General features: G+C 43.2%; 1 protein-coding gene across 1 annotated transcript in view; it reads right to left on the bottom strand.

The window, feature by feature from the left end:
• The window catches only part of PGBD5 (piggyBac transposable element derived 5), a 622,550-nt gene that overhangs the window by 388,549 nt on the left and 206,603 nt on the right, over positions 1-27,398 (bottom strand). The window contains exon 2 of the mRNA XM_069235011.1: positions 18,399-18,826. Coding sequence (XP_069091112.1) covers positions 18,399-18,826 — 428 coding nt within the window. The remainder of the gene's footprint in view (positions 1-18,398; positions 18,827-27,398) is intronic.

Below are 27,398 nucleotides of genomic sequence, written 5' to 3'. Positions count from 1 at the left end.
CTGAGGGTCCGTGAAGTTTTCTCAGGGGGTCTGTGACTGCTTAGAAAATGTAATAATATTAACAGCTTAGGTCCCCAGCTTTCAGTAATGACTTAGTGGGGGGGTCCCCAGATTCCAATAATGATTCAGTGGGGGTCCCTGGGTTCCATTAACGGTAAAGTGGAGGTCCACAGAAGTAAAAAGGTTGGGAATCTCTGCCACACAGTATAGAGAAGGACAGTGGAATAGAGTATACTCTAGGGCAGTGTAGTTTTGTAGAGTGGAATAGAGTGGAGTGGAGCGGCATAGCGTACAGTGCAGAAAAGTGTTAGACAGTGCGTGGCGTGGCGTATATTGCAGTGGAGTATCATAGAGTGGTATGGCATGTTGTACAGTGGTCTTGATTGTCAAAAGGTGCAGTTGAGTGTGGTAAAGTGGAGTTTCATGGAGTGGAGTAGAGTACTATCTAGTGTAGTGGCAAAGAGTGGAGTATAGTGGAGTACAGAGTCGTACAGATCAGTATTGTTGAGTGGAGTTTCATGCAGTACAGTGGCGGAGACTATTGTACAGTGGAGTGTCGTTGAGTGGTGTTTTTTTTTCCAGTGAACTATGGTACAGTGTCGTACAGTGGAGAAGAGTGTCGTAGAGAGGAGTGTTGTGTCCTATAGTGGTGTGGTATGTAATGGAGAAGAGTGGAGTGTCATACAGTGTAGTAGAGTGCCATAGACTGGATGGGTATAGTGTGCAATATAGTGTCATAGAGTGGCACATACTGTAGTGGAGTGTGATGGTACAGTTTGGAGTAAAGTATTGGAGAGTGGCATACAGTGTGGTAGCGGCTTCTAGAGTTGAGCTGCATAGAATACAGATGGGTGTCATACTGTGGAGCTGTGCAGAGTTGATTGTTGAACAGTGGTGTAGAATGAGGTAAAGTTTAGTACAGTAGAGTGGAGTAGAGTTGCGTGGAGTGACGTAACATACCGTTGAGTAAATTGTAATTGAGTTTATTTACATTTCGTGAGTAGCATGGAGTAGTGCAGAGTGGAGGAGTCTAGCATACAGTTGATTAAACTGGAGTACTGTCTCATAAAGTACAGTGGAGTGTGGTGTTGTAGAGTGTTGGAAAGCAGAAGTGTACAAAGTTGCACAACGAAGTGTATGGGAATAGAGAGGAGTAGAGCATTGTAGAGTGGCAAGAAGTGTAGCAGAGTATTGTAGAGAGGAGTTTTAGAAAGTGCATGAGAGTGTTGTACAGTGGAGTGGCATAGAGTGGAGTGAGGTACACCGGAGTGGCGCAGAGTGGAATAGTGTACAATGGAGCGGCACACAGTGAAATAGCGTAGAGTGGGGTTAAGTAGAATGGAGTGGCATACAGGGGAACAGAGTAGAGTGAAGCGGCGTACAGTGGAATAGAGAAGAGTGGAGTAGTGTAGTGTGGAGTGGAGTAGACTGGAGTGTGGTAGAGTGGAATAGCATTGAGTGTCATAGAGTGGAGTGGCAACCAATGTAAAAGTGTAGAATAGAGTGGTGCAGAGCTGAGTGGCGTACACTGGAGTGGTATAGAGTGGAGTAGTGGAATACAGTGGAACAGCATAGAGTGGCATAGAGTACAGTAACATAGAGTGGAATAACGCAGAGTGGAGTAGAGTGGAGTGGTATAGAATGGAGTAAAGTACAGTGAAGTGCATAGTGTGGAGTGGCACACAGTGGAGTGCAATGGAACGGCGTAGATTGGAGTGGTGTAGAGGGGAGCAGCGTACAGTGCAGTGTTACACAGTGGAATAGCATACAGTGGAGTGTTGTAAAGTGAAGTGGCATACGATGGAATAGAGTAGAGTGGATAGTGGAGTGGGGAACAGTGGAGTAGTGTGGAGTTCCATCAAATGGAAGAGCATAAAATTGAGTGTTATAGAGTGGAGTGGTGAACCTGAAGTGGCGAAGAGTGGGGTAGCACACAGTAGAGTGGCACACAGTGTAGTGGCATACAGTGGAATGTCAGCGTGGAGTGGCATACAGTGGAAAAGTATACAGTGAAATGGCGTACACTGGAGTGGAGTAGAGTGAAACAGCGTATAATGGAGGAGCATACACTTGATCTTTGTACAGTGGAATGGTACAGACTGGAGTGGTGGACAGTGGAGTGGGGTAGAGTGCAATACCATACAGTGGAGTGACGCAAACTGGAGCTGCGTACAGTGCAATAGATAGAGTGGAGTGGCGTAGAAGGGAACAGCATAAGGTGTAGTACAGTTGAGTGGCGTAGAGTGGAATAGTGTACAGTGGAGTGGCATTCAGTGGAGTACCGTACATTGGAGCGGTGTACAGTGGAGTGGTGTACAGCGTAATGTAATACTGTGGCGTGGTGGTCCATGGAGTAGTGTAGAATGGAGTAGTGTAAAGTGGTGAACAGTGTAATAGTATCTAGTGGAGTGGCATACCGTGAACTGGAGTACAGTGGAGTGGCGTACAGTGGAGTAGCGCATAGGAACGTGGGGTGCAGGGGAATGACATAGACTGGCAGGGCCTACTTTGGAGTGTTGTACAGTTGAGTTTTGTAGAGTGGAGTGGCATACAGTGGACTGGGGTACAGTGGAGTGGTGTACAGTGGAATGATTTATAATGGCTCAGTGTACAATGCAGTGGGAACAGTGGACTGTGGAGTGGGGTAGGTTAGAATAGCATTCAGTGGAGTGGTAGTTAATGAAATAGCATAGAATGAAGTGGTATATAGCAGAATCAAGAACACTGGAATGTGGTACAGTGGAGGGACATATAATGGAGTTGCGTAAAGTGGAATGGTGTACAGCACAGTAGGGTACTGTAAAATAGCAAACATGGAAGTGACGTAGAGTGGAGTGGTGTCCAATGGAATAGCGTAGAGTGGAGTGGAGTGGCATATGGTGGAATGAACTACAGTGGAGTGGGGTAGAGTGGAATATCATACCGTGGAGAGGCATCCAATGGAACAGCATAGAAAGGAGTGGTGCAGAGTTGCGTGGCGTGCAACAGAACAGCGTAGAATGGAGTGGCGTAGAGTGGAGTGGCGTATACTGGAGTGGAGTAGTGTACAGTGGAGTGGCATACAGGGAAACAGTGTATAGTGGAGTGCTGTAAAGTGTAGCAGCATACAATGGAATAGAGTAGAGTGGATAGTCAAGTGGGGTAAAGTGGAATAGTATAGAATGGAGTGGAGTACAATGGAGTACTGTCCAATGGAACTGTATAAAAAGGAGTGATGTACACTGGAGTGGCATAGAATGGAGCAGCGTACAGTGGAGTGGCATACAGTAAAATAGTGTACAGTGGAGTACTGTCGAGAGGAGTGGTATACAATAGAATAGCATAGTGGAGTGGCGTACAGAGGAGTGGCGCAGAGTGGAGTAACATACACTGTAGTAGACTACATTGGATTTGTGCACAACAGAGTGGCATAGATTGGAGTGGTGGACAGTGAAGTGACAGAGAGTGGAATATCGTACAGTGGAGTGGCTTGAACTGGAGTTGTGTACATTGTAATAGCATAGAGTGGAGTCGTGTACAGTGGAGTGGGGTACAGTGTAATAGCATACAATGGAGTGACATAGAGTACTGTAGCGTCCAATGGAGTACCATTGACTGGAGTGGTGTAGAGTGGAGTGACGAAGAGTGTAATAGTGTACAGCAGCGTAGCATGCAGTGGAGTGGCGTATCGTGGAATAGCAGATAGTGGAGTAGAGTACAGTTGAGGAGTTTACAATGGAGTAAGGTAGAGAGGAATACCATACAGTGGAGAGGTGTAGGGAGTGACATAGAGTGGAGGGGCGTAGAGTGGAGTGGCATAACGGGAGCGGCACACAATAGGATATCATACAGTGGAGTGTCACAGAGTGGAGTGGCATCCAGTGGAATAGAGTAGAGTGTAGTGCTGTACAGTGGAGTGGCATAGAGTGGAATAGCGTATTCTCAAGCAATTGTCATAACAAATGAGGCAAACCACAAGGTAGCTACCACAAGGACGGCGTTTTTCCTTTCTTTGTTCCTGAAGATACAAGCTGGACAAAATCCCAATAAGGCAAAATAAGGAAATGCCTGCAAATTTTTAATAAACGATTGGAAGATATTTGCCAATCGGAAGATGTTGATAAATTACGGACACCAGGAAGTATAAACACAAAAGGAGGTGTATTCTATGAATTAATGGGAATCGTTTAAATAGGATACTTAAAATATTAGGTGTTCCCTATGAAAAGAGCTATTCAGTCCTGAAGATGTCCCACTAATGACTGATGTCTTGATACAGGGTCGAAACGTTGACTATATTATATGTGGATTATATATGAGTAACTTCAAGACACCTGGACTGAAGGGGTCTTTTTGAAGTTTGCTCTTTTCTTCATTTTTTAACCACATTTGTATATATTGTACATAACACTTTTGCACGTACATCACTTTGCACTTTCACTGCGCCGCTTAATGGGCGCACCTACTGTATACTCAAGCAGCATACAGTGGAGTGGCTTACACCGAACTGGCGTATGGTGGAGTGGTTAGAGCGAAATACCATGCAGAGGAGAGGTGTGGAGTGGCATACAGTGGAGTGACAGAGTGGATTGGCATAAAGTGGGATAGTGTATAGTGGAGTGGCATAAAGTGAAGTGGGGTACAGTGGAATACCATAAAGTGGAGTGGTGCATAGTGGAGTGGCATAGAGTGGAGTGGCGTACGGATGTAGGTGAAATTTTCAAGAATGTAGATTATGGTGTGCAGAGTAATGCAAAACAGCAAATTAAGCTGACTTGCGTTTCTCCATATTTACCAAGCAATGCAGGGCTAAGCATGATGGCCTTGCACTGCTTTGTAAATCTGACTTAAGTACTGGGTTTCCAATGGGACATCATGTGTGACGCAAAGGTACCACAATAAAATAATACAGCTAGGCATCAGTTATATATTGTGCCACGGTGTACTGTAGTAACTTTGCGGTATACCATGGTACATGGCGATGACAAGCCTGTATATGATTGTGTAAATCTGTTTTTACAAAGTTAAATGGCAGCCATATTGTTGTTACTACACTTTGGCTGTGTTCTGGGTTAGGGCATTATATATAGGTAAGTAGCAGATTTTATTGTAGTTCCCTACCTATTTAAGCAGTAGGTTTTATTGTTATGGCTGTTCCGTACTTTATTTAAGTGGTAATAGGTAGAGAAAGGTATATATTTTTTTAGATATTTTTAACCGGTTCTGTGCCGAGGACGTAATGGTTACGTCCTGCGGCACAGTGCTGCTGTGCCCAGGACGTAACCATTACGTCCTGGGCACCCAGCCCAGAGGGAGCGCTAGCGCTCCCTCTGTGGGGTTCCCCACCACCCCCCCCCCCTAAGTCAGAGATGGAAGGGGAAGCCCTTCCCCTTCCACCCCCGCCCCCCCCCACCCCTACTGTGACGTCAGCGCGCAAATTGTATTTAGGCCATTTCTGCCCGCTTTGGGGGCAGATCGGCCGATTTTAGGTCAATCTGCCCCCGAAACCACTAGGCACCAGGGATCTATTTTTTGCGCCGTCACGCAAGGGGAGCGACCTTGTAGGCAAGGGTCGCTCCCCGGGGGGGGGCTTAAATTATTTTAGGCCATTTCTGCCCCCCCTGGGGGAAGATCGGCCTATTGTTATTAGGCCGATCTGCCCCCAGGGGTGGGCAGAAACCTCTAGGCACCAGGGCAAATTTTTTTTTTGGTTTGTTTGTTTTTTTAGAGATGGGGAGCGACCTCTTAGGCAAGAGTCGCTCCCCTGGAGGGGCAAATTGTATTTAGGCCATTTCTGCCCGCTTTGGGAAACCACTAGGCACCAGGGATCTTTTTTTTGCACCGTCATGCAAGGGGAGCGACCTTGTAGGCAAGGGTCACTCCCCGGGGAGGGTGAGGGGGGCAAATTTATTTTAGGCCATTTCTGCCCCCCCTGGGGCCGGCTGAGCTAGAGGCCAAAATCCATAGGTAGGCACTTTGCAAAAAATGTGATGTGTCCACGTTGTGTTTTGGGCCCTTAGCTTTCGTGGCCGCTAGGCCCACCCACACAAGTGAGGTACCATTTTTATCGGGGGACTTGGGGGAACGCTGGGTGGAAGGACATTTGTGGCTCCTCTCAGATTCCAGAACTTTCTGTCACCGAAATGAGAGGAAAAAGTGTTTTTTTGGCCAACTTTTGAGGTTTGCAAAGGATTCTGGGTAACAGAACCTGGTCAGAGCCCCACAAGTCACCCTATCTTGGATTCCCCTAGGTCTCTAGTTTTCAGAAATGTGCTGGTTTGCTAGGTTTCCCTAGGTGCCGGCTGAGCTAGAGGCCAAAATCCACAGGTAGGCACTGTTTTCTGTGAAAAAATGTGATGTGTCCATGTTGTGTTTTGGGCCATTTCATTTCGTGGGCGCTAAGCCTACCCACACAAGTGAGGTACCATTTTTATCGGGAGACTTGGGGGAACGCTGGGTAGAAGGACATTTGTGGCTCCTCTCAGATTCCAGAACTTTCTGTCACCGAAATGAGAGGAAAAAGTGTTTTTTGGGCCAAATTTTGAGGTTTGCAAAGGATTCTGGGTAACAGAACCTGGTCAGAGCCCCACAAGTCACCCCATCTTGGATTCCCCTAGGTCTCTAGTTTTCAGAAATGTGCTGGTTTGCTAGGTTTCCCCAGGTGCCAGCTGAGCTAGAGGCCAAAATCCACAGGTAGGCACTGTTTTCTGTGAAAAAATGTGATGTGTCCATGTTGTGTTTTGGGCCATTTCCTTTCGTGGGCGCTAGGCCTACCCACACAAGTGAGGTACCATTTTTATTGGGAGACTTGGGGGAACGCTGGGTAGAAGGAAATTTGTGGCTCCTCTCAGATTCCAGAACTTTCTGTCACCGAAATGTGAGGAAAAATTGTTTTTTTAGCCAAATTTTGAGGTTTGCAAAGGATTCTGCGTAACAGAACCTGGTCAGAGCCCCACAAGTTACCCCATTTTGGATTCCCCTAGGTCTCTAGTTTTCAGAAATTCACAGGTTTGGTAGGTTTCCCTAGGTGCCGGTTGAGCTAGGGGCCAAAATCTACAGGTAGGCACTTTGCAAAAAACACCTCTGTTTTCTGTAAAAAAAAAATGGGATGTGTCCACGTTGTGTTTTGGGCCATTTCCTTTCGTGGGCGCTAGTCCTACCCGCACAAGTGAGGTACCATATTTATCGGGAGACTTGGGGGAAAGCTGGGTGGAAGGAAATTTGTGGCTCCTCTCAGATTCCAGAACTTTCTGTCACCGAAATGTGAGGAAAATTTGTTTTTTTAGCCAACTTTTGAGGTTTGCAAAGGATTCTGGGTAACAGAACCTGGTCAGAGCCCCACAAGTCACCCCATCTTGGATTCCCCTAGGTCTCTAGTTTTCAAAAATGCACAGGTTTGGTAGGTTTCCCTAGGTGCCGGCTGAGCTAGGGGCCAAAATCTACAGGTAGGCACTTTGCAAAAAACACCTCTGTTTTCTGTAAAACAAAATGGGATGTGTCCAAGTTGTGTTTTGGGCCATTTCCTTTCGTGGGGGCTAGGCCTACCCACACAAGTGAGGTACCATTTATATCGGGAGACTTGGGGGAACACTGGGTGGAAGGTAATTTGTGGCTCCTCTCAGATTCCAGAACTTTCTGTCACCGAAATGTGAGGAAAATGTGTTTTTTTAGCCAAATTTTGAGGTTTGCAAAGGATTCTGGGTAACAGAACCTGGTCAGAGCCCCACAAGTCACCCCATCTTGGATTCCCCTAGGTCTCTAGTTTTAAAAAATGCACAGGTTTGGTAGGTTTCCCTAGGTGCCGGCTGAGCAAGGGGCCAAAATCTACAGGTAGGCACTTGGCAAAAAACACCTCTGTTTTCTGTAAAACAATGGGATGTGTCCATGATGTGTTTTGGGCCATTTCCTTTCGTGGGCGCTAGGCCTACTCGCACAAGTGAGGTACCATTGTTATTGGGAGACTTGGGGGAACGCTGGGTGGAAGGAAATTTGTGGCTCCTCTCAGATTCCAGAACTTTCTGTCACCGAAATGTGAGGAAAATTTGTTTTTTTAACCAAATTTTGAGGTTTGCAAAGGATTCTGGGTAACAGAACCTGGTCAGAGCCCCACAAGTCACCCCATCTTGGATTCCCCTAGGTCTCTAGTTTTAAAAAATGCACAGGTTTGGTAGGTTTCCCTAGGTGCCGGCTGAGCTAGGGGCCAAAATCTACAGGTAGGCACTTGGCAAAAAACACCTCTGTTTTCTGTAAAAAAATGGGATGTGTCCATGATGTGTTTTGGGCCATTTCCTTTCGTGGGCGCTAGGCCTACCCGCACAAGTGAGGTACCATTGTTATTGGGAGACTTGGGGGAACGCTGGGTGGAAGGAAATTTGTGGCTCCTCTCAGATTCCAGAACTTTCTGTCACCGAAATGTGAGGAAAATTTTTTTTTTAACCAAATTTTGAGGTTTGCAAAGGATTCTGGGTAACAGAACCTGGTCAGAGCCCCACAAGTCACCCCATCTTGGATTCCCCTAGGTCTCTAGTTTTAAAAAATGCACAGGTTTGGTAGGTTTCCCTAGGTGCCGGCTGAGCAAGGGGCCAAAATCTACAGGTAGGCACTTGGCAAAAAACACCTCTGTTTTCTGTAAAAAAATGGGATGTGTCCATGATGTGTTTTGGGCCATTTCCTTTCGTGGGCGCTAGGCCTACCCGCACAAGTGAGGTACCATTGTTATTGGGAGACTTGGGGGAACGCTGGGTGGAAGGAAATTTGTGGCTCCTCTCAGATTCCAGAACTTTCTGTCACCGAAATGTGAGGAAAATTTGTTTTTTTAACCAAATTTTGAGGTTTGCAAAGGATTCTGGGTAACAGAACCTGGTCAGAGCCCCACAAGTCACCCCATCTTGGATTCCCCTAGGTCTCTAGTTTAAAAAAATGCACAGGTTTGGTAGGTTTCCCTAGGTGCCGGCTGAGCTAGGGGCTAAAATCTACAGGTAGGCACTTTGCAAAAAACACCTCTGTTTTCTGTAAAACAAAATGGGATGTGTCCACGTTGTGTTTTGGGCCATTTCCTTTTGTGGGGGCTAGGCCTACCCGCACAAGTGAGATACCATTTTTATCGGGAGACTTGGGGGAACACTGGGTGGAAGGTAATTTGTGGCTCCTCTCAGATTCCAGAACTTTCTGTCACCGAAATGTGAGGAAAATGTGTTTTTTTAGCCAAATTTTGAGGTTTGCAAAGGATTCTGGGTAACAGAACCTGGTCAGAGCCCCACAAGTCACCCCATCTTGGATTCCCCTAGGTCTCTAGTTTTAAAAAATGCACAGGTTTGGTAGGTTTCCCTAGGTGCCGGCTGAGCAAGGGGCCAAAATCTACAGGTAGGCACTTGGTAAAAAACACCTCTGTTTTCTGTAAAAAAAATGGGATGTGTCCATGCTGTGTTTTGGGCCATTTCCTTTCGTGGGGGCTAGGCCTACCCGCACAAGTGAGGTACCATTGTTATTGGGAGACTTTGGGGAACGCTGGGTGGAAGTAAATTTGTGGCTCCTCTCAGATTCCAGAACTTTCTGTCACCGAAATGTGAGGAAAATTTGTTTTTTTAGCCAAATTTTGAGGTTTGCAAAGGATTCTGGGTAACAGAACCTGGTCAGAGCCCCACAAGTCACCCCATCTTGGATTCCCCTAGGTCTCTAGTTTTCAAAAATGCACAGGTTTGGTAGGTTTCCCTAGGTGCCGGCTGAGCTAGGGGCCAAAATCTACAGGTAGGCACTTTGCAAAAAACACCTCTGTTTTCTGTAAAACAAAATGGGATGTGTCCAAGTTGTGTTTTGGGCCATTTCCTTTCGTAGGGGCTAGGCCTACCCGCACAAGTGAGGTACCATTTTTATCGGGAGACTTGGGGGAACACTGGGTGGAAGGTAATTTGTGGCTCCTCTCAGATTCCAGAACTTTCTGTCACCGAAATGTGAGGAAAATGTGTTTGTTTAGTCAAATTTTGAAGTTTGCAAAGGATTCTGGGTAACAGAACCTGGTCAGAGCCCCACAAGTCACCCCATCTTGGATTCCCCTAGGTCTCTAGTTTTCAAAAATGCACAGGTTTGGTAGGTTTCCCTAGGTGCCGGCTGAGCAAGGGGCCAAAATCTACAGGTAGGCACTTGGCAAAAAACACCTCTGTTTTCTGTAAAAAAATGGGATGTGTCCATGTTGTGTTTTGGGCCATTTCCTTTCGTGGGCGCTAGGCCTACCCGCACAAGTGAGGTACCATTGTTATTGGGAGACTTGGGGGAAAGCTGGGTGGAAGGAAATTTGTGGCTCCTCTCTAATTCCAGAACTTTCTGTCACCAAAATGTAAGGAAAATGTGTTTTTTTAGCCAAATTTTGAGGTTTGCAAAGGATTCTGGGTAACAGAATCTGGTCAGAGACCCACAAGTCACCCCATCTTGGATTCCCCTAGGTCTCTAGTTTTAAAAAATGCACAGGTTTGGTAGGTTTCCCTAGGTGCCGGCTGAGCTAGGGGCCAAAATCTACAGGTAGGAACTTTGCAAAAAACACCTCTGTTTTCTGTAAAACAAAATGGGATGTGTCCAAGTTGTGTTTTGGGCCATTTCCTTTCGTGGGGGCTAGGCCTACCCGCACAAGTGAGGTACCATTTTTATCGGGAGACTTGGGGGAACACTGGGTGGAAGGTAATTTGTGGCTCCTCTCAGATTCCAGAACTTTCTGTCACCGAAATGTGAGGAAAATGTGTTTGTTTAGTCAAATTTTGAGGTTTGCAAAGGATTCTGGGTAACAGAACCTGGTCAGAGCCCCACAAGTCACCGCATCTTGGATTCCCCTAGGTCTCTAGTTTTCAAAAATGCACAGGTTTGGTAGGTTTCCCTAGGTGCCGGCTGAGCAAGGGGCCAAAATCTACAGGTAGGCACTTGGCAAAAAACACCTCTGTTTTCTGTAAAAAAATGGGATGTGTCCATGTTGTGTTTTGGGCCATTTCCTTTCGTGTGCGCTAGGCCTACCCGCACAAGTGAGGTACCATTGTTATTGGGAGACTTGGGGGAACGCTGGGTGGAAGGAAATTTGTGGCTCCTCTCTAATTCCAGAACTTTCTGTCACCAAAATGTAAGGAAAATGTGTTTTTTTAGCCAAATTTCGAGGTTTGCAAAGGATTCTGGGTAACAGAATCTGGTCAGAGCCCCACAAGTCACCCCATCTTGGATTCCCCTAGGTCTCTAGTTTAAAAAAAATGCACAGGTTTGGTAGGTTTCCCTAGGTGCTGGCTGAGCAAGGGGCCAAAATCTACAGGTAGGCACTTGGCAAAAAACACCTCTGTTTTCTGTCAAAAAATGGGATGTGTCCACGTTGTGTTTTGGGGCATTTCCTGTCGCAGGCGCTAGGCCTACCCACACAAGTGAGGTATCATTTTTATCGGGAGACTTAGGGGAACATATAATAGCAAAACAAGTGTTATTACCCCTTGTCTTTCTCTACATTTTGTTCCTTCCAAATATAAGAGAGTGTGTAAAAAAGACGTCTATTTGAGAAATGCCCTGTAATTCACATGCTCGTATGGGCACCCCGGAATTCAGAGATGTGCAAATAACCACTGCTCCTCAACACCTTATCTTGTGCCCATTTCGGAAATACAAAGGTTTTCTTGATAGCTATTTTTTACTCTTTATATTTCAGCAAATTAATTGCTGTATACCCGGTATAGAATGAAAACCCACTGCAGGGTGCAGGTCATTTATTGGCTCTGGGTACCTAGAATTCTTGATGAACCTACAAGCCCTATATATCCCTGCAACCAGAAGAGTCCAGCAGACGTAACGGTATATTGCTTTCAACAATCTGACATTGCAGGAAAAAGTTACAGAGTGAAATGTAGAGAAAAATTGCAGATTTTTTTCATCTCAATTTCAATATATATTTTTTTCAGTTGTTATTTTCTGTAGGAAACCCTTGTAGGATCTACACAAATTACCCCTTGCTGAATTCAGAATTTTGTCTACTTTACAGAAATGTTGCGGTTTCTGGGATCCAGCATTGGTTTCATGCCCATTTCTGTCACTGATTAGAAGGAGGCTGAAAGCACAAAAAAACGTAAAAATGGGGTATGTCCCAGTAAAATGCCAAAATTGTGTTGAAAAATTGGGTTTTCTGCTTCAAGTCTGCCTGTTCCTGAAAGCTGGGAAGCTGGTGATTTTAGCACCGCAAAGCCTTTGTTGATGCCATTTTCAGGGAAAAAAATCACAAGCCTTCTTCTACAGCCCCTTTTTCCCATGTTTTTGAAAAAAACGAAATTTTCACTGTATTTTGGCTAATTTCTTAGCCTCCTTCTGGGGAACCCACAAAGTGTGGGTACCTCTAGAATCCCTAGGATGTTGGAAAAAAAGGATGCAAATTTGGCGTGGGTACCTTATGTGAACAAAAAGTTATGAGGGCCTAAGCGCGAACTGCCCCAAATAGCCAAAAAAAGGCTCGGCACAGGAGGGGGAAAAGGCCTGGCAGCGAAGGGGTTAAATAGGTTTACATAGCACAGCACTAGTACCTAGCAAGTACTGTATTTTTTTCAAATGTATCTTTTTTTTTTTTTTGAAGCTGCACTGTATTTTTTAGGTATTTCCACTGTTTTCTGAACATTTTTGACACAATTAAATATGTAAAAATTGTAAATGCACAAAAACAATATATTTCTGAAATTCAGTACACTGAACTGTTGTTTTCACTTATGTACATATTTGATTTTTATTTATTTATTTTTTTAAGTACTGCAGTACTTCTTAGGTAGTACAGTTGTTCTACGTAAGTTTTCTGAAATACACAGAAACGCATAAATGCTATACTCTACATATTGCCACTTTAATAAAGTGGTAATAGGTAGACAACAACTATAAAACCTAAATACTTACCAAGATCTAAGCACTTAACCCAGACCACAAGCTACATTACAACATGGCTGCCTTTAACTTTTGTAAAGGCAGTCATTAGTCAATCACATAATCACTTGTCATCATCATGTACCAAGATACTTTTGTGACATTTTGTGAAATATTGTAGCCACAGTTATCAGTAAGTTTTTACTTCTTATAACTTAAAAAATACTTACCCAAAGTGCCAAAAAGGATCATCCACACAATGTAACCTATAATCCTGCCAAATTTAATTCAATTCTGTTCAGTCATTTTTGGCCTACTTGAGACACAAAAGTCTAAGGAAAATGCATTGGTGGAAAAACCTGTTTTGGGACTGCCCTTTTTAGGGTCGAGCCTGCGTTGCATGCGCTCGCGCATGCATATCGCAGCGAGACACTTTAGTTACTAGAAAAGGGCTCGGAGCCCTGTCGACGTCACGTCAGTGTCCTTCATTGGTTCATAGGCTTGCCTAGTAAAATCAGCTTGCTTTCATTATTCGAAGGCTTGCACACGTCATGCCTTTTCCGGTGGCTAGCCCTCCTCGAGCGCAGCGACCAAGTACAGAAAACATGCGAGGCTCACTGTTTTCTGTCTGATCGTGGACTACTTTTTTCTCTATTTTCCATGTGATTTTGCTTGGCAGAAGTCGAGCGCTTTACATATTTAATTTAACTTTTTTGGGTTACCTACATAAAAGCACTTTTGCCGATAGATGAAAAGTCGGGTTAGGAGTTTACAACGCGATCAGCTCTAACATGAGAAAACGAGAGACCCGTTGCATTGCAAATGCTTGTTTTTCTTTGCATTCCCTTACTGAATCACCACAAAACTTACCATCAACAGCCAATGTAGAAAAAAGAATACGTCTGGAAAGTTTCATGGCTATTCTCTCTCTCACACGCACACACAAATACACCAACACACACACACACACTTTCTATCATCTAGAAGATATTGTCTTGTGGGGACTTGAACCCAAGTGCAATCAAGTCCCCACAGCCTGAGTGTGTTATCACACTCTAGTGCCCACAAGGATAGTAACACAGACCCACACACACACACACACACACACACACACACAGAGACACAGAGATAGTAGATAGTAATAGTTTTGACCTATTTTCAATAGGAAAAGTGTTTTTTTGTTTTGCTAACAACTTTAGTGCCGTTTGACAAATCTTCACCAAATTTTCAAAACTAGTTTGCTAGTCACCTCAGCTGCTGTCTGGAAAGTTTCAGGGGTGATTGGTCAGCTGGGGGCCGACAAAAAGGAGTCCAAAACACATTTTCCCCCACACAATTTCCCATAGGGATTTTAGACACAACTACAGGGCGAACCACTGAACGGAATTACAACAAATTTCTCAGAAAGCTAGATCTTCACCCAGAAAGAGTGCTTTTTATAATTTGGTGTAAATACGTGCTGTAGTTTTAAAGTTATTAAAGAAAAAAACAAGGTATCTCTAGGGTTGTGAATCCTCCTCGGATCCGACAGATCTCATGGTGAGATCTGGTTGGCTGCCACCACTTCAACCAGGAAGTGGTAGCAGCCATCTTGGGACTCAGGATTAAGAACGTCCTGAGAAAAAATGCAACAAAAAAGACAAAGGTGAAGGATAGGAATTCCCTGACCCCTTAGGCCTGGTTGTGAGGTCCCACAGGGACCCGTTCCAGGGGTCAAAAATGATTTTTTTTAAATTTTGCAGCAGGCCAGCAGAGGCTCCAGGGCAAAATGAAACAAGAGTGCAGTCTCCCACATTTTTTTTTTTGTTGCTGTCCTCCAGGTGGCCCAGATTCCGAGGGGGAATCTGAGATGCTATTTTGGAGGAGGGCTGCACATAGCCTGCCCTCCCCAGGCCGAATTTGGCCACAGAGGCTGCCACTTCTGGGGCCTGGTGGATATTCACAAGAAGCTGGGGCTCAGGCCGAATTGAGCCCCGGGTACCCCAGCCCATAGGACCCAGCCTTAGTACTAGTGAGAGGGGGGCACATGGCCCCTCTCCAGGGGCAATTTTAGCCCTAGAGAACACCACTTGAAGGGCCCAGCTGTGAAAAGTGAGAGGGCTGTCCATCCCTGGGCCGATTTTGGCCCTGGGGACACCAACCACCATGGCCCAGCCGTGCCAAAAAATGAGAGGGACCTGCGCGGTTCCCCCTCTCAGAGCCATTAAGGACACTGGGGATCCCATCCCAGCTATGTCGCAGGGCTCCCACATCCAGGACATAGCGGTTTCCCTGTCCACACTGGTGCTTGCAGGGAAACCTGTGTTTGCTCTTGCTTGACGGAAGCAATTTCCGAGCGCCTGCCAACCAAGAGCAAACACAAAGTCCACTCCCAGCTGGCAGGACCTTGAAAAATGCTCCTCCCAGAAGGGAGCAATCTTCAGATCTGTTTTCCTGCCCGCAGTGATGTGGGCAATGAAACAGATCTGAAGACTGCTCCTGCTCGTGGCAAGCAACATTTTTTGTTGCTCTCTGTGGGCAGGAGCAAAGCATTCTCCCCACCCTTTCATGGCTAAGCAACAGGGGATGAGGTCCTCAGGATTGGAATCTGCCCAGGGAGAGGGGCGTGCCCCTCCCTCTTTAAACAGATGGAGGTCCCCAGGGCCAAACTGGCCTGGGGAGGGGGCTGCGTGTCCTCCTCCTCCTTTACAATATGGCCGGGCCTGGGGATGGGGGGGAGCTGTGTGCCCCCCACCCCCATATATACAGTTGTGGGTCCCAGGGGATTGGCCACGTATCCCTTCATCTTGAAGAAATAGCTGGGCCACACCAGGATGGGGTCCCCAGGGTCAAGTTTGGCCCCGGGAGGGGGACATGTGCTGCCGCCCCCTCCCCTTGCCCCCTTAAAATGTGCTGGGCCCCAGGTGATGGGGTCTCCAGGGCCACAATCGATCTGGGGAGGGGGACTGTGTCCTCCTTCTGGATTGGCTGCCTTTGTGGGGGTTGGCCATAGGGCCTGGCCGCAGCCCCTTCATGCATGGGGTTGGTGGCATGCGGGGAGGTTGGCTGCAGGGCCTTGCCTCATATATATGTATATACCTCCACATGCAGCCAACCCCACGCCGTGCACAGCCTGTGACCAGGTCCTATGGCCAACCTCTATATATATATATATATATATATATATATATATATATATATCTATATATATATGTTTTTTTTTTTATCCATATGGCCCCAATCAAAGCGCGCTCCATTAAGTCGGTGCTCGTGTCAGGGACGGGCCAACCCTGTAATTACTTTCTCCACCAAATGACACAAGGTCAAACACGGCACACACAGGAAGCCTTGTGTTTGAAGAATTTATTCTTCCAAAAGAGAAAAGAAACCCAAACTTCACCAACGCGTTTCAACCACCAAAGGTCTTGATCACGGTGAATGAGTGATCCATTTACCACTCAATTTATACTTTTTCCTATTGTCTGCCATTATGTGGCATTCTGGGAAATGTAGTTATCAACACCTTTTTGTCATTCTATACATTTACTCCTATAACAAATCCAATAAAAAACTTCTAGCCCACATACCACAGTGATAAACCAAAGCATATATTTTACAAATATTAAAACAAGAAAAAAAAATATTAGCTTTAAACTATTGACCTTGTCTTTTTTTTGCATACAACAAATCCAACCTTTTTTTTTGTATTATAGATATTTTTTGTAAAGTTTTTCCATATCTCAGAAATTGTAAACAAGGAGGAAAAAAGGAGGAAAAGAGGAGGAAGAAAAAAGAGGAAAGAGGAAGGAAGAAAGAAGAAAGAAGGGAGAAGAAAAAGGGGGGGAGAGAGGAGAAAGGGGGGACAAACATCCCATCACCAGCAAGTTTTTTAGCTACAAAGTAAAAGAGCGAAAGAAAAGGAATATTTCCATATATACCCCTATTGTTCATACAGTATATTATCCACTTTTGGGGTTTTCTTTTCTATTGTTTAGAAATCTTCAGTTCTCTCTCATGGCGACAAATCCCATATTTGCTGCTCAACTGATACTGGGAAAATATCTCCTTTATATGCAATCCCTATCTGATTCTTTCCCTAGACAGCTCTTAACATTCTCTATACTATGAGGCATATTCATCTCCATATGTATCAATATCTATATATTCATGTAATGGCTAGTCCTAATTCCACACACAATAATATGCATGGACCATTGCCTTTCTGCATGTATTTAGAATTCTAACACAACTTAAAGGTGACAGTAAAGTTCTTCATCCCCATTAATTCCATATGGGGACTTAGTCCGTAATCTGATTATCAGCCTTGATTCTAGGCGTCGCAGCTTTAGAACTCTGTTGCCTCCTCTCTCATGTTTCTTTACTCATGTGTAGCCAATTTGCTCCCACATGATTTCTCTCAGATGTTTAGTCATTGCATAATTGCGGTCGCCATTTTGAACTGCTCTTATGAGTTCTAAGATTCGTTTTTTTAAGGGACAAATAGTACTGCCCACATACCTCATGCCACAGAGACATTCTATCACATATACTACAAATGTAGTATCGCATGTGATTCTTTCATCAATTGTAAAGGCTCTGCCATGGGGATCTACTATTTGTTTTCTTTTGCTGCCAATTCTACATGCTTTACATTTGTTGCAACAGAAGAAGCCCTTTTGTGAAGCTAATTAGATGTCAATGGTAGTTCAAAATGACTTTTCACTAACTTATCTTGTAACAATGGTACTTTCCTGTACGTTATATTAGGACGTTCATCTACTTTTTGACTAATGTCTATGTCTTTTTTAATCAAATGCCAATGTCTATTCAAAATGTTCAAGATTTGTGTGTTTTCCTTGCTATAATCCAAGATCAAGTGTATCTTATTATCTTGTTTATATATATATACATATATATCTATATACATATATATATATATATGGGTTTCACTTACCTTACATATACTTATCATACGTGGTAAAAGCATCTTTTGCATGGTAAAGGTATGCAACATAAAGACTGTATTTTAAAGGCATGCGTGTTAAGGGCATGCAAGGTAATGTCATACATTCCATCAAAAACATACATTGATACTGACATTGGCAATACATTAGCAATTAGTAAAACTCACCGGCCATAAGTTGCCACACCACAAGTCTGACAACCATAACCCATTCATTAAGTTATTTCTCCGAGAACAACAGACGGAACAAAAGCATTAGATTAAAAAAAATCAGAATAAGGAGAATCAGGAACCACTCTGCGGTGGTAACATGCTCGAAGTCATGTGGAACTGACTTACCAAAAGTGCTACAATGTCCTACCAATGGCATATAGTATGCCATACAAATGCCAATATAATAACATCAATCAATCAATCAAGTGTGTTTAAACATAAAGCTGATTAAACAGAGTTAATCATCTGTAAACAATGAAGCAGTGTATAGAGGACGAGAAGGACACAATGGATATGCAAGTATGATTTAAATGCGGGTGCCAGGACATTCTGGAAATTATTATGGTTTTGTAGACCTTACTGGATGTCTGGTATAAATGTACTGATTAACTATTTTCACTTGTACCTGTGTTTGGGAAGGCCTGAAAGCAGAGTCGAACCCATTCTTCAGGATATCCAAAAACGGCTGGATCTTGTAGAGCCTGTGGGTGGTTTGACTCGAGCGAAAGGCCACGATGTGGAAGTACTTAAGAATCTTCTCGAACCTGGACTGGGTCATGACCAGGGCGATGCTCTTGTTGCTGTAGAAACCACTACTCCAGATACTGAGGACGGACTCGCAGTGGTAAGTGCTGGTTGAGATCATGTAGCCCAGGAAACATTTCATTTCCGGGACAGTGACATCTATCCACGCCTCGTCGCTTCCAAACCGCTCCTGGAATTTCTTGGCATACATGTTCGTCTGTGTGACCATGTTCTTTATTGCATTATCTGGGACAAACAGCTGGAAGAAGTCCATTGCGCTGGCAGTCGGATGCATTGGACTGGTTGGACCTAAAAAAAGCAAAATTCTGGTTCACAAATATAGTTCTCCTCAGTAACAACAACTTTTTAACATTAGCCATTCACTGAAGAATTCTGTTTCAAGAAAACAAGAATTCATCTTTACAAGGGCATGTATTATTCAGTACTGTTTGGCTCTTATGTAAAACATATTCTATTTTAAACCAAATAAGAAACAGGAATGACATGAATGATTAATGGTGCTGAGCGTCGGTTCCCCACCAGACAATCTGCCTTGCTGTCTCGCCCAATCTTGATCAAGGAATGTCTCCTTTCGGTGGGACTGCATCACCCTATCTGAAATGAGGACACTGCTCTAAGTCAGGATGGTCTGCAACAGCAGTGTGACCGGGAGGCCACGGCTTTGAAACGTTCATTGTGGCTGGCCCAGTGGTTGAGGCAAGCTGAAAAGGCACCAAAACAAAAACGCAATGTATATTAGTTTGACAACACTACCCTCGAAATTAACATCAAATATATTATTTCTCCTAACTTCTGGTTCACTGTCCACCTTCATAGATATATTTAACAGAATATTTCCTTCTTTAAAATGATGCGTTTTAGTACTTACAATTTGTTCTAAGCGAATATTGCCCTGGGCCTCAACTTCATGAAGTTGCTTAGTGATGATCACTATGTTATTAGGCCTCTGAGCATTAAAAACCTCGCTACAGCGTACCTCCGTGCCTCCTTCCAAGCCTAGGCTAGGATGGGCGCTCCATCAAGGTGGCGCACATTCAGTGCATAGCTCAAGGCCATTTTGCCCATGCGCCTTCATCAGCAACAGTAGGCAAGTGTACAGGCAATGCTGTTCCCTGATTCTAACAGGCCACTCAACCAAGAAAACAAGGGAATGCCCCTTTGCATAGCAGGGGAGCTATCTTGTAGGAATATGTGGTACAGAGACGAGACGAGAGTCCACCGAAATGTCTATAATATCAAATGTGCTGAAAAAGCACAGAAATGGCCTTAAATGCCTGTTTTCTGTGAAAATGCATATAATGGCGGCCTCAGCTTGTTCTTTGATTCTGGAGTGAAGATGCCTTTAATCATGGGTTAAAGTAAGCTGTGTGTTAGCCCAGGGAATGTGTATTTTCTTTGGCGCGTTTCTATATACATGGGCTTGATGTAGGCGCGAAGGGTTAAATCCAGGCTTAGCATGGCTTGCAAGTCTGTACACACCCACACATGTACATGTTTAAGGGTAGTCATCAACCCTCCTTAACCAATTCGAGCAACTAGAAATGATCTGAATTTTATTTTTATAAGGGCAAGAGTAAAACTGTTTACAGAGAAGGACAAAAGGGGATATAGGAAAGCAAAATTTCCAATCACTCACCAAATGTTCACATTAACAAATATACAGGTGCCTATTTGCGAATTCGAAAATGCAATTAACCAACGTTTGGTAGAAGTATAGTTTACAGGCCGCCTCTGTAAACTCAAGAACGCTCCTGAAAGTAGTAAATCTCCACTAACGCAACTGCATACATATGTGTTTGCACTGTGGCGACTTTATTTCAGAATTAGTCCCCTAATATTTTGTCATATTGCCTCTTTTACCTCCACTATTAATATTTGTTCAAATACTGGCAGGCATCAAACAAGTTTTACTAAATGATGCCACAGTGAAATGATATCTAAAGTTTGAAATAGTTTAGCAAAATGTTTCCCTTCAAGTTGCATTTTTTTCCCAATACATTTTATTTTGAAAGGAAACAATTAGCAATCTTGCTTTCAGGATTCCTGCTGTATTTGCATAAAATTAGCGAGCATTCTGAAAGAATTATATGTAGCCTCAAATTTTAACTTTTCTCAAATATTTTATAGGTTTTTCTACTGAAACCAATGTCAGTATTGTATTTCCTTTGTTCGTATTTGCATTAATTAACTATATGTAAAAGGTTGAACAGTTAATATGCGTGGCTACAAGTTTTGCCTTAGTGCCAAACAGTCGTCATTCACAGGTCCGTACTGTAAACTGTTAGGCAAATAGTATTTATTTGACAAAATTGACTTGAAAATATGTTGTCCTTGACCTCAAATATGATGTCATTGGCACTGGATGACAGGACATGCACACCTCTGGACGTAAGAAAAGCTTGCACTGAGGTCATCTGTTTTACCTCTTCCGTGAAGGACGGAAGCTTGCACTGCTCTTGCCAATTAACTAACATGCTTAGGGTGTCTGTGAGAGATAGAGAAGCTTGCACTGCTGCTTTCTGTTGTACGTTTTTAGTCCGTGGAAGAAATTTGCTTCGCTGCTGTACATTATGTGCTGTACCAAATGAGTGTGCACGTGAGAAGCTTGTACTGCTGCATTTCGTTGTACCTGGTCTATGTATAAAGGAAGACTGCTTGGGATTCATGTTTCGTGTGGAATTTTAAAAATTCTGAAAATCTTTTCAGTCCACAACTTTAGCAATGCAAGATGAACGGCTTTGGCAGTGATTATTTAACTTGTCATAATACTAAAATTGTGTTTTTTTATAAATCAATACCTTCACTGTTCTCACTGAGAAGCTTGCAAAGGAGTAAAAAATGAGCCGTCTGTGATAGTTTCTCCTCTTCTGTGATAGTTGCTCCTCTGTCAAGAAGTGACGAACTTGTGTGTAAGGTTATACACTTGTTTGAGCTTTGGCGTGGCAGACGACTATAAAATGTGAGTATTCTACAGTGATCTTTGACATACTAGCAGACTCCAAATGTGCGGTCTGTGGTCTTGATAAGTATTTAAAATGTAGAAAAGGGATTCTTGTAAATAATACACAACACTGGTAAGCGTTCTGGGTACCATTATAACCCATTGCTTTTTTCCACTGCGCCACTCCAGCCAAAGACCCATTTATGCATACGTGTACTGACCCTGCTCTTCAAAAGAATAGTCCATCCCTTATATGTGGGTGCGCCACAAAATGGAACATAAGCACCCCAGACTGGTCTTAGCCAAGTTTGTCCCTCATGTTCTATGTGTTTGAAGCTAAGGATGATAGACCCAGACCGCAGAGGACATGTCTACCATCAACTGAATGAAAAATAGGCAGACTTGAAAGGACCAGAAAACTATTCGGAATCTACAATGATATAATGGCCCCAACAAACAGCACACCTTTCTGAAGACTCCTTCTGACAGGGTCTTTCTTCACCAGCAAAATTGACGATAGAAAGGCAAACATCACAAAGTCTACCTTCGCTTCTATCTTCACAGAGGGACAACCATTCTAGTGATACTCTGCCATCAGTTCCCATGGACATAGAAGAGATATCTGTAAGCTTGTACCCTCATTTACAGCATCTTCAGCACCTGCTGCCAACAGCAATGAGAAAGCAGTCAATCAAAGGTTTAGAAGCCGCCGCCCCCCCCAACACATCAGCACACTTCTATCCATGGGTAATGTGCCTCATTATCACAAACATCTAATATTCACACCAACTACTGATCATGAAAGCATTACCTATTAGAGGTCATCCTTTGTCTACCTTACATGGCAAAGGTTCTACTATTTATGGTTTCAGACACTTCTCTTCGTCATTGAGGCAAACAAACTACACAGTGATTACTTGTCAGGTTTACGAAGTTGTGTTTCTAATGATGACCTCCATCTGTGTGCCCACCACACAGCACTCAGTATGTAGTGTGACTGAAGAGTCCTTTATGTACATTAAAGAGTCTTTTTTTTTTTCATAGTTCTTTTCCATCAAAATCTTCACAATGTGATGTGTGTTTTGCACAGGTTTCTGCTCAGGTGTCACCCCTGATCAAAAGTGATCACTCGAAATGGGCAAAAGAACTGCTTTGATTACAGTCAGAAATTATTTGAAGTACCATATCAGTAAATTACAATATTGTGAAAGTTCTGATGAACTCGTTGAGAAGTCACTATATATCCCATTTCTGAAAGCACCCAACCCGACAAATAAAAAGCAGTCTAACTCTTATTCAGAACTGATACGAGCAAAAAGGAGTTGTTCTGGGGCACACTAATTAATTGAAAAGAGGGACAATGTGTTACAGAATTCTACAACAGAATTTGAAACAACAGTCATTAAAACTTGTTTGTAACCAAAATAGAAAATGAAAGGGATGACACAGCAGAGTTAGTTGCAACTGTTAATCAATTCTCAAGGCACACCTCCAAAGAAACATCTACTTTTCCTGTTAGACTCTTGGTGAAATAGGGATATATGTAATTCCCTCATCTCCCGGGTCCTGCCCAATTATTTTAAATTAAAGGGGGCTGTGTGGCTTCCTTTGCCCAGGTTGATTTTGGCCCTGGGGACCCCAATCCACAGGGCCTGGCTAATTATTGGAATAGGAAGGGGGCTGGGTGGACCACAGGGGTCTTCAAGCTCCCCCAGTGGTCCTGTCACTTTCTCTCTTGCTCTTCCATCCTATAATGGGTTGGAAGAGAAAGACTATTTTTGCAAGGGTATCTCCATACAATGACTTCAAAGCGTCACACTAGCAAGATGTTTGGTTCTAATGTTATAGTTACGTTTTCATGCACAGCAGAAGAGTCACTTGTGGCCTTCTGGTTAAGCTATTGGACTGTCACTCAGTAGGTTGAAGGTTCAAAACCTTGTATCTCATCGTAGTCCGTCAGTATATTTACCAATGGTATGTCTGGATGCCACAAGGAGTAAGAAGTCACCAGTGGTTAACTTCTCAGACCCTCACATTGAAGGTTCAAATCTAGGTGTGTTAGTGGTCATTTCTTTGTTTTAATTTCTTTTCAACTTCAACTATTTAAAGTACAGACAGAAAGGTCTCACTCTATGTACATGACAAATGTATTTTTCTTTTCAATTTGTCCGATAATATCTCATTCTAAGTTTATCATTCATCAAAGCCTAAAGAAATTCTCTCTCTTTCAATTTCTCTCTATCAATCTCTTTCTCTAAATATCTCCCACTCTCTCAATTTCTCACTTTCTCTCTCTCACACTCTCTCTCTTCCATCCCATAATCAGACAGAAGAGAGAGAAATTGTTATTGCAATGGTGTCTACAAACAATGACTTCAAAGTGTCACATTAGCAAGATGTTTGGTTTGAATGTTATAGTTAAGTTTTGATGCAAAAATAACAGAAACACTCATTACTTACCCACAAAATACTTACAATTACCCAAAACTTTTACCACGCACATGCTCTTACCATTCATGCCTTTACATCGAAATTCGTTGTAAAGGCATGCATGGTAAAGGTAAGTTTGTTGTAAAATCCTGTGTAGTTAAGGCATGCTTGGTAAACATGCATGCATTGTAAAGGCATGCGTGGTAACGGCATGCATGGTAACGGCATGCATGGCTTTGGCCTCCTTGTAATGGCTGTTTCCCACGAGTTCTAGATGCTGACATTCCCTCCACACCACAGATCTTACTACTGGGAATACTGGGAAAAGGCAGTTTATACTCTGAGCTCTAGCCTTCTGCGTAACAAAAAGAGACATAGCTAGCAAATGGAGAAGCCCTGGCTCTACCCCACAAATAACCAGTGGGAAATCAGCATGGCACACTACATGGAGGCAGAAAAGGTGGTATATGAAGCGAGGTGTTGCCTTAGGAAAGTTCAGAAAGTGTGAGGGCAGTTGCGGAAGTATCATAATCTAGACTACAAGACCACGGCCTCTGGGACAACCCCAACACAGGATGGGTGGGAAGGCCGGAGTCAGAGAAAGGCTGGGGTCATGCTCAGTCGCGGTAGGAGGGGAGAAAGACAGTGATGAACTAATCTGGTCTTCGGACCCTTCTGTCTCTACTGTAATAGTAATATGTAACACCCAGATGACAACTGCACAAGACTACTTACAAGATCTGGTAAACCCTATCCGTGACATGGTGGTATGTTTTGCTTTGCTTTGTTGCTTTTGTGTAAAACAAACATTAATAAAAAGCATGTGAAAAAATATCAAAGAGTAGAGCTTGCTGTCTTGGTGATTTGTTAACTGTCACTGATTTGCTAGTGAAAAAGAGACAGAAACTACTTGACTATATAGTAATGTAAACGGTTGTCAAGTCTCCAGCCCTTGCAATATTTGTGAAGATGGGCAAACATGCACAGACATTTGAAAACACCATGCAAACAATAAGAAATGCCCTAACTTTACTAACTGTACATCTTATTTTGTGACATACGCAGTGTAATACTCCTTCTCAATGTAGGCATCACTCTTCGGAAGATTGATCAAAAGGTATGACAACATGCGCAGCATCGATAAATAAGTATCTCCTGTGTCCTGTGACAGAATAATTCATTCGCCACCACATGAGCAATTCAAAATACTTCCCTTTTGTAAGGCCTTGCTGGTGAAGCATCTTTCATGGGGAGAGGACAGAGAGAAGAACATGATAGGAAAAGAGTCCAAATGAATTATGAAACTAAGCTTCAAATTGCCTGGAGGCTTAAATAATTGAATGGGCCTACTTATGTCCATTCCATTATTATTCACCTTTGTGTTATTTTTTGACAAACTTTATTTATTAACAAGAATCAAGGAGACATCTGCCTATACATGTTTGTCTTGCTTTTTTGAGAGCACACAACAACAAACAACACAACTAATACCCATCTATCCTTAACTCCTCTCCATTCCGACATACAAAGTTCACAGCTGCAGACGCTGTAAGTTTCAAGTTCCTACAAGGGCACCGGCAATCTTACCACAACATTCCTGAAGAGAGGCCCACATGTCTCAAAACCTGGACTGTTGTGTAATAGTTGCAATGTATGTCTCCTTTACCTGGCTACATTTGGTTAGGTGATGTAGCCAGTTTCTTACCAAGGATATAAAGTGTTTACACCCCTTTGATGCAATCTGACATTTAGTTAATACTAAAGCAACCCCAATGAATTGTCTGTGGGTTCGTTAACGCTCTCTTTAATAACCTAATAAGACATGAGATGAATTGCCTTCTAGGGTTGGGTGTGGTGGTAGCCTCAAGAATAGATGAGGTAAGATGCCTGTAACCGAATCGAAAATGATTAAAAAAAACAGGCAGCATATTCTGTTAAATAAGCCTCCTTGAGACAAAGTATGTTAAAAACCATGAAGGTTTATTAATGATTAAAATCATTACAGAACCCAAAAATGTAGTCAGTCAGGGGAAGGGGAATTAACATAAGCCTTAGTCAAATACTGCGGTAAGGCTAACATGAGCATGAGGCACACGGAAGTGGCTCTGCTCTCTTAGAATCAGGCAAAGATTTAATTGGACCTGGCCTTGTTGGTGTGTTTTTCCCCTAACCTTTTGCCTTCAGACCTCCTGTGTGTATTGCTGGACTTAGGACTCTCCACACTTTACAACTACTACTCGTACTCTCTCCGTAAAACTTGCTAGATTGACTTACACCCAATAGGCATATTTCATTTACTTATAAGTGTCTAGTAAAGTGGCAGTACGTGTGCCCAGGGCCTGTAAAGTAAATGTTACTAGTCGGTCTGCAGCACTGACTATGCTACCCACTTAAGTAGCCTTTTAAACATGTCTCAGGTCTGCCATTGCAGCCTCCATGTGCAGTTTTTAAATTGCCATTTTGACCTGGCAAAGTAAACTAGGCCACCCTAGGGTAGGCCCTGGACAGCCCAGAGTTCAGGCTGCAATGTATTTAAAACATATGATATGTACCTTTATTTGTTACATGTCCTGGTAGTGAAAACCTCCTAACATCATTTTTCATTACTGCAGGGCCTACCTCTCCCGTAGGATAACACTGGAGTTACCTTATTACATTCTATAAGAGTAATTTCCAGATGGGAACAGGTGACAAGTACATGTTTGGTGTCTCTGGAAGTGGAATCTATAACCCTAACATATGGTGAAGTTGGATTTTAAATTACAATTTTGAAAATGCCACTTTTAGAAAGTTGAAAACTAAGGGGTTGGGTCCTTCAAATCAGCCAGTCTGGACCACTTACAAACCAAAAGTAACAAAGTACACCTTGTCTGACATCATTTAACAAGCACAATGTCTTTATGCCCTGTGATCCAGAAATGTAATTAACCTGACCACATTTTTTTTACCTAATATTTATTTGAACCTTTTGAGCAAACTGCTTATTTAAACATTCCAAATCGTATACATTTGGAACCCATATACACTAGTCAAAATCCTAGTAGATGTTTTAATCCAACATTCTTTTGCGTGATATTATCACAAAACATTTAACTCAATACCAAACTCACAACTACTTCCAAAGTGTAAAACAAATTCTAATTCAATAAAATGCACAAGTTCATGACTTTTTAGAAGTAAGGAGTAACATATGTGATATAATTGCCAATACTACTTAAATTAAAGTGTTAATGCCTGAAGCTCACTGGCATGTCTAAGTCAGGTTATGGCAACTAGAAATGCCACCTTTCGAGAAAGGAACTGAAGGAGGCAAGAGTGGAGGGGCTCAAATGGAGGGCCCATGAGTGTATGAGTACAATGTTGAGATTCCATGAGCGTGCAGTGAGACCCAAGGTGAAATGACCCTTTTGAGACCCTCCACGAAAGACTTAAAAACTGGTATCCTGAAGAAAGAGATGAGTTGTCTATTCTGAAGATGGGCAGCAATGG

The sequence above is a fragment of the Pleurodeles waltl genome, chromosome 5, assembly GCF_031143425.1.
Source record: "Pleurodeles waltl isolate 20211129_DDA chromosome 5, aPleWal1.hap1.20221129, whole genome shotgun sequence".
NCBI classification, from domain to species: Eukaryota; Metazoa; Chordata; class Amphibia; order Caudata; family Salamandridae; genus Pleurodeles; species Pleurodeles waltl.
The sequence above is the reverse complement of the archived record's forward strand: the minus strand, read 5'-3'. Positions and strand labels throughout refer to the sequence as shown.